At 39.5% G+C, this 10,000-nt stretch overlaps 1 protein-coding gene across 2 annotated transcripts in view; it reads left to right on the top strand.

The window, feature by feature from the left end:
- Window positions 1-10,000, top strand: part of LOC138033753 (uncharacterized) — a 79,941-nt gene that overhangs the window by 19,558 nt on the left and 50,383 nt on the right. For both annotated transcript variants that reach the window (XR_011128661.1, XM_068881560.1), the window contains exons 6-13: window positions 408-458; window positions 1,199-1,409; window positions 2,628-2,732; window positions 4,028-4,115; window positions 5,372-5,465; window positions 6,349-6,398; window positions 7,161-7,308; window positions 9,750-9,800. Coding sequence is in view for 1 of the 2 variants with exons in the window: in XM_068881560.1 (XP_068737661.1) it covers window positions 408-458; window positions 1,199-1,409; window positions 2,628-2,732; window positions 4,028-4,115; window positions 5,372-5,465; window positions 6,349-6,398; window positions 7,161-7,308; window positions 9,750-9,800 (798 nt within the window). In the remaining variant the exon portion in view is untranslated. The remainder of the gene's footprint in view (window positions 1-407; window positions 459-1,198; window positions 1,410-2,627; window positions 2,733-4,027; window positions 4,116-5,371; window positions 5,466-6,348; window positions 6,399-7,160; window positions 7,309-9,749; window positions 9,801-10,000) is intronic.

The raw sequence follows: 10,000 nt of genomic DNA, 5'->3' as shown, positions 1-10,000 counted from the left end.
CGGTTGTCGATGATGCATTTTACTTAACTTTGCCGGAAACGATTTTGCGCTGGATACCAGATATAAAATCAGTTAATTTAGTTGTATACGATGAATAAACGGAAAAAAAACACCACTCTTGCAGACGTGCGCGGCTTGAAATCAAGAAACTTATCCCTAATGAAGCTCCGTCCGGGAGGGCAACCTTGTTCCAGGAAGTTTCCCTTCGCTTGAGGTGGAGTGGTAAATGGTCAGTCCTGTGAACGAGATTGGAAGACAAAAGATCCCGTGACCTTCCAGCTTCCCAATTCCACAGCCCCACCGATATAATTCATGTTTCAAAGTTATCCCTCAGGGTTAACTTAAAACTAAGTTGACCCTCCTTACTCATCCATGAAAATTCATATATATTTTCATTTTTTTTTTAGATGAGCAGTGCCTTAAGTGCACTGGACGTCCTAAGCAACAATTCTTTAGAGGTAATTTACTGGATTTCTTTCATTGAAAAACTTAGCATTAGATTTGCGTTCTCCCATTTAGCCCTTCGTTTAAAATTGTGAAATGGTATTGTGTCTGCCCTAGTGACTTCGCTGCGCACGGCCTCTAGTAGGATCAGACTTTTCGAGGCACGTAGAAGTCAACCTACTTAGACCGACTTCCAAGGGGTGAAAACATAACATCATATGAATCTACTATGTCTTTTTTAAAATCAAGGTGAATACACCATAATATCACCAACCCTGTGTGCCCAACTCATTACGCATGCCCACAATCATTTCAAACGGTTAGTTGGCAGCCATGGACAGCTGCTGCTGTTTCAACCTTGTTAGGCCTCATTAGCATGTCCATGGCTGTGTGCATGTGTGATGTGTTAGCAACACCGGGTTGGTGTTATGGTGTGTTCACGTTACCTTTTGTGTCCTGAGAACCTATCAAGGGACACGGCCAGATGACGATGACGATGACATCATTATCATCAAGCTACTCTCTAAGGTGGGGTATGGTTAATGACATCACAACTCCAGTCTTCCGGGTCCTTTCACATTTCATCTTTCTTATTAGGACCAAATGGTTCAGGGTGTTAGCTGTGTTTATTTCTTAAGCTATGCTGCTCTTCCTTTGCGTATACTGTTACGGGTGGAATGAATGAGTTCGAGTAGAATAGGTAAAATGTCATTCAATTGAATTATAACGATGAATTCATGGGTTGATTTTTTAGGAGGCAGTCGCAATTTTCGGCGAAAAAATAAAGGAATACATCAATCATACATCAGCAACCGGTCAAGATTCAAATGGGTCCGTTTCACTGCAAGAAAAGATGGAGAACGTATTAATGGCTACGATAGCTTTTGAGGAATTCGCACTTCAATTTGCCCACTTTCATCTGTCAAAGTCGTCGGCTGCCCTGTACTTGACCAGCGACAAAATTGGTTAGTATTCTCACGTTTAGTCCTAAGTTAGGAACGCACGTTTTCTCAACTGACGTCTTCTTTAGAGGGAATTTTCATGCACTGTAGGCCTTCAGAGAGGAGTTGATAGGGACGAGAATATATGTGAAGTAGGAAAGCGAATCCTTGTTCCCCACATTAATTCTTCTAAGGTTGGTCCCATCGCCACACGGTCCATTTTCACACCAACTGACCAATGACGTGTCTTCCTTGAAATAACAAGACAGTATAAAGCAGAACTCGGAATAACATGTTTCAAATAGTTTTCAGTAGAATATAGCCAAATTTTTGGGGTATTTGCTCGCTTACCTCATGTTCTTCTGGTAGAAGCTCGACAAGCGCTTCAAGGACAACAGAGAGAGAGAGAGAGAGAGAGAGAGAGAAAGAGAGAGAGAGAGAGAGAGAGAGAGAGAGAGAGAGAGAGAGAAAGAGATGCCCTCTTAGGTCTTTGGAGTAGGAAAGGTGATTATTAGATGAAAAAAGGAAGTATGTTTTTGGAGACGTTCACACGGGCCGTTCCGCCTTGCACAATGTTGTCGTCCTCTGATGGGTTCATATTGATGCGACGGTTGACGCAAATCGACCTCCCTTTCTAGAAATACCTTTTAATTGTGAAATTGGTGAATAACAGCTATAAGCTTCCTCTGTCTCTCTTTATTTTCTCGTCTACTACTAGTGCTAGTCGTGGTCTGAATAACTTGCCGATCTTGATTTGTAGTCTCCCCAACTAGTAGAGCACTCGATCGTGCTCGGCTAACTAATCTTGATACTTAAATAAAGTTAATATTATGATTATTATTTTTGTTTTTGTTTTTGTTTTGTTTTTTTCGTTATCGTTATCGTTATCGTTATTGTCGTTATACTAGAAGAGAAAGCCAAAAATACCAATTTTCGAGCTTTGCGTCGGGTCCGATCCTGATGTAGTATCTATCTTAGTTAGTGCTGCCGGATAAGCTAGCGAATAACCTAATTTCGTTCGTTCGCGAAGCGTTTCACTTTCCTTTGTGCAGAAATGCTGAACGAACGTCAGAGCTTTTCTTGAAAAAAACCTTTTTTTTTTGCTTGTTTGTTTTTCCTTTACTCATATTGTTCACTCCACAGCTGACAACCTGGTTGATCATGTGATCATTTAGTTTAGGTATCTTTCCCTGTGTATTTTTATTTCCAAACTACAGCCACTGATCATCTTACCTCCCCTAGATTTGCAGATCAAGCGAGCAGGATCGGAGAACAAGAGCGAATTTTATCTTGAGGAATCAAAGAAGACAAATTACATGAAGATCCCATCAACTGATTTTCAAAATGGTTTGAGTTATCGAATTGTGATTCATACCATATCAGCGTTTGTATGGGTATTTGCGTTGGTGACCTAAAGATAACAAGTCCTGCTGAATCCCATATACTACGGCAGCGTGGCCAAGTGGTCATGGAGATTGCCTTGAGAAATAATAATAATCATGGTCATCATTATCATCTGATCTTTATTTGGCTTTATTTGGCATGTTTTTAAAATAAATGAAATTTGACAAGTTAACAGTAAACATCGAATATATGAGAAAATGTTCGAGCTAGGAAGAATAAATTAACGTTAGGTTTTCGTTTTATAGCTGTTCAAGATCCGTTCTGACCACTGTTTGAATTTGATCCTGGAAGTCCCGAGTGGGACTTGAATTTGAACCTGGATGTCAAAATCAGAAGACGAACGAAATTTCCATCAGTTTACTGGCACAATAAACCATAGCTGATTGACCAATCAAAAGAGCGCGTACATTGATTTGGTTATTATGTAAAAACAAAAGCTCAATTTCCTTGAAGCGTTTAAGGACGGTGCCTACTATTGTTATTTCGCTTACGTTCTGCGCATCTCCAGATACTCGGATTTACTATCGGTATTGCTTACTAATGCAGGGATATGTTTTGCGTGGTTTAAATTTATACCGAGAAAGCAGAACTTAGCAAGTACTCTTGATATCGGAAATGAACATTGGGGCTAACCATGCATTTTTCAGAAATATTTAAGCTTTAATTTGGAAAGGAATGCCATACATTGCTTTGTATTTTAAAGCTTTTTGCAAATATTGTTGATTAATTATCTTTGAAGAATGATGCGTGGTTACTCCCAATTTTCTTTTTGGATTTTAATAACTCTTGTTGAGATCTGCTTTTCCCGCATATCAATAAAATCGCGAAAAAATACCTTTGAATTAGTAGGCAACTTCCCTAACTCTGGTTCAAAGCTGGATTTTTCTATAGTTTAAAAAATTCCTTATTTGGATGTAACGTAGCTCGTACATTTTCCCGCGCTTGCAGCTTCGATCTTATTTTGTCTTAAAATCTCCAGCTTTGTTTCAAGGAAAGGAGTTGCAAGTTACTTGTTTTTTTTAAGATCTTGTTCTTCTGATGAAAATTATATGTAATTTAAAGGCGCTGTCATAACATTTTTCTAATAAGGGTTTTTTCAAAGTTCGTAAGCATTGCTACTTCTTTAATATTCTGTTACCAGCAATCGCCATGAAAGTTAATCAACTGAGATCGATTTCTCTAATATAAAGAGAATAATTGTATGATCCTTTCACCAACTTATGAGTCCCGTTCTCTAGGTTCAGTATTACTTGGGGTTCTTTACAAAGATCTTCATGAGATGTTTACAACTTCTTCCACCGAAGAAGACACAACAAACAACACCAGGTTTGTGATAAGGAATGTTTGTGTTAAATTAATGGAAACCCATGCAGAGTACCATCCTTTGTCGAATAATTTCTTCATTGGCGACATTCTCAAAGGCTTTATGAAAATCCTTTTTGTCTTTGCTCTTTACCTTGTCTGCTAAGTGTTTTGATAAGTGTTCCTTTGATCTTCTCGTCACTAGTGTCTCACAAAAGAAAAAAAAAAAACTTCATGGCAAAGTTTGCCACTCCGGTCTTCAAAAGTAAAGAGAACCAGCTTTACCCTGACCAAAAATAACACTAATCCTCACAATCTTATTGCTATAAATGGGAAGCAAATGTTTAAACTTGGGAGTAAAATTGGGCGTCCATATAATAACGTGTATTTCTGGACAGTTAATTTCAGGTTTGGGTGTGAAGTTTTAATGAATCCACACACGAAAAGAAATAGGTGGCATAGTCCCCTGTATTGTAGCTTGGCCTTGTTCGTTCAGAGAACCCTAGATAGTATTGTCAATTTTTCAGTCCTGAAAAGCCTCGAGGGAAGTCACTGAGAAATGGCTTTCCCAACTGAGAAATGGCCGACCTAATTGATTGAAATAAGAATAATTAATTTCAAAAAATGGTTAAAACATGACGCTAGTGACAAAGCAAGAACCGATAAGCGGACAGGGGCCAGTAGTAGACCAAGTAGTGTGAGAAGTAATCAATACATTTCCCGTTGATTCCCACACCTAACCTTTTTTGCGCTTTGTGCTTATCAATGGTCGCTCGATCGGGCATACTCGGGAGATGTCGGCGAGCGCTCCGAACGGCAGTTGAACCTATTACGTTGTTTTGATGCTCTATTACTAAGCGATGGACATCAATTAACTAGGTCTAGGCTTTCGCTCTCTCATTGAGGCGTCTGATTTTTATCTTAATTGTATTTTTGGGAGAATGCCTAGATTAGAGCAGTTTTCAATTGAGTGTCGTAAAACCAAAACCAAAGTAATTACTTTGGTCAATCAAAAAGGTCGAAGACAATCCAGTTAACCAATCCAAACTCGAAGTAATTACACGTAGCCGACACAAAGCGCGGGAAAATGTGCACCCGCAAGCCACGATTGGTTTTTGTTTCACATCTGATTGGTTAAGAAATTGGCGAGCGAACTTTGAACAAATCACTGAGTGAAGTAATCATAAACCAAAGTAATTCGCTAATTACTTTCGGCACTTAATTGAAAACCACTCTATTATTGTTATTGTTGTGATAACCTTTTATTGATTATATTACAGCAAGAACCTTAACACTATCATAATGTCAGTAACCATGCGTCCCCAGCCTACTTCTCTACAAGAAAATGTCACTTTGGGATTTAAAAATGTTCAGGTACTTTGGTTGTTTCTATAACTCACAACAACAACTTTGTTTAAATTCACACTAAAAACTATTATTTAAGAATAACAATTAGCGACATAAGTCTTACACTACGTTTCGATTTTGTCATGACATCATTTTCAAGTGTTAAAAAAAAACTTTTTAACCTGACTAATTTATACGGTGTGAGTTGATAGGAATTATTAACATCTAGTGTTGTACTTAACATGTATTCATTATAAGTATGTTCAAATTCGACAAATAGTTTTGCGCGAATAGAGTCCAATTGCATGCTCAAGATTAGTTTCTTCTTTTTTTTTATGAACAACGTCTCATATATTAGATAGCCTGGTTTTCCGTGACAGAGAATTAAAAGCAAGGTGGACACACGATAAGACCAAACTCGGTGAGGCCATAAAAAACAACTCCTGAGTGGTTAGGTTTTATTCAATTATATTTTCATCCAATCACAATCGCACACGTTTTCCCTCGCTCAGTGCCAGCTGCATCTATTTGTTTTGCTCTGTGATTGGCTCATTTTATTGCCATCACCTGTTGTAATTGGCCAACATGATTACTTTGGTTTTGTCAGTATAGTGGCTCTTGACGGGACTAGATTTAGTAACGAGGAAAGACAGAAATGGTCCTTGTTGCTTTAGGAAAGACAAAACCTTTGCGACCATTAGGCTGATTTAGCAACAGAACGGGAACGTCAGTGGCGACGGCGCGCGCAGAAAAAACAGCAATGAGAATTCAGAATAGAGTAGACTCCACTCTTTTCTTCTCTATTCTAAATTCTCATTGGTAGTTTTGCTGCGCGCGACGTCGCCACTGACGTTCCCGTTCTGTCGCTAAATCAGCCTATTATATGGCTTACGCCTTGACTTGTTTTCAGCCCGCAACAAGGCGCAGGGAATGTGTGTTTTGGAACTTTTCCGAAATCGGGTGAGTCTATATGAATAAATTAACGATGAATTCATAATCTTGAGATGTTATGCGGATCAAACGTTTATTAATAATTAAGGAAAGAAACAATGAATTTGTAATTAGGGTTTGCCCAAATCAACTATACAATATCGCAGTAAGCTGAATTTAAGAAAACTCGAAGGCAAACAATTTACAAAAAGGAAAAAATAAATAAAAATCAAAGAAAATATGCACCTTTTTCCGCAGGCACCTTTATTGCTAGAGACCTTAGGCAACGACAAAGTCCACGAAGACTGGAACTACGGAAAACAGTGACCTCTCCCAGCTCGTGTATTTTTCATTTTGGTACCTTTTATTGTTGTCATCGTCAAAACAGCGACGTGAAGCAGCCAAATTTCAGGTTATCTTGATAACGAGAGCATTCCAAGATAATTTTTCACTTTAGGCACATTGATGCAAATTTTATTGCAGAACAATTCGGACGAAATTTATCCCCAATAACAAGAAATCCTATTTTCTGATGATCGATATCGTCGTCTGCGTCGAAGTCGCCGATACATAAAAACCCTAACACCCACCATCCCGGATTCTGATGGTTTTTAATAGACCATATTCGTATTCTCAGTATTGGACTGGAACTACCTTGCAATGGAGGCTCATGCGGGGGAATATATTAAAAAGTATTGGCATTTGAAAAGATTCCCCCGCATTAGCCTCCATTGCATGCTAGTTCCAGTCCAATACTGAGAATACGAATATGGTCTATTCCTCCAATTTTAGTCCTGCAAGTTGGTCAAACCAAGGCTGTCACGTGACTTTCATGAACGGCTCCGTAACAGTATGCAGCTGCCATTATTTGACGCATTTTGCTGTTCTCGTCCAGTTTGACGACAATACGGCTGGAAATAAAGACAGCCTGATAACGAAGGTAAGACGAAGTGGCGGCAAGCTTTTTGGAGCCGTATTCACGTTTTGGGGAATAAATATTAGAGTTAAAAATGTACTGGCACTACCTAAGGGAGATGTGCTGCCCTTGTAGTGACCTCTTTCGAGTCTTCTCGCGTGAGGACCTTAAAACATATACGTCTCACAGCCCTTAACACATTGACTTCTGGGAGTGAGACTTGACAGATTTTATTGGCTAACGCCAGATTATTTTACTCGTCATCTGGGGGTGCCCTAGGGTGCCTGAGTAGTCAATGGGTTAACCAGTCAAAATCCTGCCTCCTCCTCAGGTGCTTTGTTTTGCATTTTGTTCGCCAACAAGGGGAGGCGCGAGTGGCTGATGACGAGCGCGAACCGCGAGGAGCCAAGGGAAGGACAAAGAAGACAGCCTTCCCGTCCTCTCTTGCGCGCAAATTTCAATCGTGAGGGAGACGTCTTGGGAACAAGGCAGGTCCTCTCCATTAATAGTACTAATTCAAAACATCGTGGGACTCAAATAACCCATACACTGTTCGAAAAGGGTCTGTGAAGTTGTCTCCGTTGTTGTGACCTACAATTGTAGCATTGCTTTGACTGTTCTGGGTTTTTCACAACCCAAGCTTTTCTCAAACCAGTTCTAAACGAGTTTAGGATGGCGCAATTGACTATTCTCGGTCCCAGGGTTAGTTAATAATTAATCATGGTAGGCTTTCGATTGGCTGAAAAGGTCTGGGTTTGCAAGATAATCAATAAAAAAATAATTCTCTTCGTGAAAACGCCACTACACAATTATATCCAAGTTGGAACCTCTTGGACATTGGTTCTTGGTTTGAGAAAAACGATTCAGAAGAATGAATAGGACATGTGATGTCGTAATTCTATGCTCGCCGATTTTTATGAGTGACACCAAGTGTCCCCTAGCTCTCTTTTCTCCCCAATAGGCTCCTCGATATCACCTGTTTCCAAGAATTTACGTCTATTAGTCGTATATTAAATCTCGTTGCTACAATGTCTTCAAAATGACTTTTTCAAAGAATCAGATTACTCTGACGAATCGGAATAGTTGGAAAAAGAGCGACGAAACGATCGATAATCATAATAACAGGAACGATAAAAGTTGAAACGATTTAATGGTAAGAAATATGCAGGGAAAGGATGAATCACTTTTCATCTTTCTTACGAAGACCTTAAGGTCCGAGGGCGTTAGCTGTGTTTATGAGCTATGCTTGTCTTGCTTTGTGTACAATATCACGATTGGAATAAATGGTGGTTCGGGGGGAATAAGTGAAATGTCTTTGGCGGTGGGATCATTTATTAGTCAGGAAGTGTCCTGAAACTGTGGTAGGCTTGGACACGTTGGTAGGTTTGTCGTCTGGTCTGCGGTGTTCGTTAAAACGGTCTTTGAGTTTTCGTTCGGTTTCTCCAATGCGTTGTTTATGGCGATGACCGCACTGTACCATTTAGATAAAGTTTTTTTAATTGCAGTTGATGTAATAAGTTATGTGCCTTGTTGCAACTGTGGAGTGGAATGTGTTAGTAGTTTGTCCGTCAGTAATGTCTAGGTGCATGTAGAACAGTTATTGCCAAATCGGTAAGAACCCCAAGGTTAATTTTTATGTGTAGGATTGTGTAGTTTGGCAAGAACAAGGTAGTTTTTAAGGTTGCTACAACGACGAAAAGTTACAAGAGGAATAGTTTTGAAGACATTGTGGCAACGAGGTGATGAAGAAAGAATGCTGAAGTGCTTTAAAAGAATTGTAGACTTGAATTTACGTAATAAATCGGCATTCGTAAGTGATGTAACCCAAGGTGAGACTTTCGTTCTACTTGACATGCACTACTTGTAATATGAAGCTGAATTTAATAGTTCTTTAACTACCTTTTATTTCATAAAGACGGACGAAGATCGGCAACAAAGTACAATATGCGCTTTCCGCTCTTGTCGCCGACCACATGGTTTGGCTTTGTGATATTATTGGCTCATTTTATTGCCTGTGATTGAGGTGAATTGCCAAAAACGTTATGATGCTTTACAATACCGGTTGTCGATGATGCATTTTACTTAACTTTGCCGGAAACGATTTTGCGCTGGATACCAGATATAAAATCAGTTAATTTAGTTGTACACGATGAATAAACGGGGAAGAACACCACTCTTGCAGACGTGCGCGGCTTGAAATCAAGAAACTCATCCCTAATGAAGCTACGTCCGGGAGGGCAACCTTGTTCCAGGAAGTTTCCCTTCGCTTGAGGTGGAGTGGTAAATGGTCAGTCCTGTGAACGAGATTGGAAGGCAAAAGATCCCGTGACCTTCCAGCTTCCCAATTCCACAGCCCCACCGATATAATTCATGTTTCAAAGTTATCCCTCAGGGTTAACTTAAAACTAAGTTGACCCTCCTTACTCATCCATGAAAAATCATTTATATTTTCTTTTTTTTTTTAGATGAGCAGTGCCTTAAGTGCACTGGACGTCCTAAGCAACAATTCTTTAGAGGTAATTTACTGGATTTCTTTCATTGAAAAACTTAGCATTAGATTTGCGTTCTCCCATTTAGCCCTTCGTTTAAAATTGTGAAATGGTATTGTGTCTGCCCTAGTGACTTCGCTGCGCACGGCCTCTAGTAGGATCAGACTTTTCGAGGCACGTAGAAGTCAACCTACTTAGACCGACTTCCAAGGGGTGAAAACATAACA

The sequence above is a fragment of the Montipora capricornis genome, chromosome 14 (assembly GCF_036669925.1).
Source record: "Montipora capricornis isolate CH-2021 chromosome 14, ASM3666992v2, whole genome shotgun sequence".
Classification (NCBI taxonomy): Eukaryota; Metazoa; Cnidaria; class Anthozoa; order Scleractinia; family Acroporidae; genus Montipora; species Montipora capricornis.
This window is presented reverse-complemented; position numbering and strand designations above follow the sequence as displayed.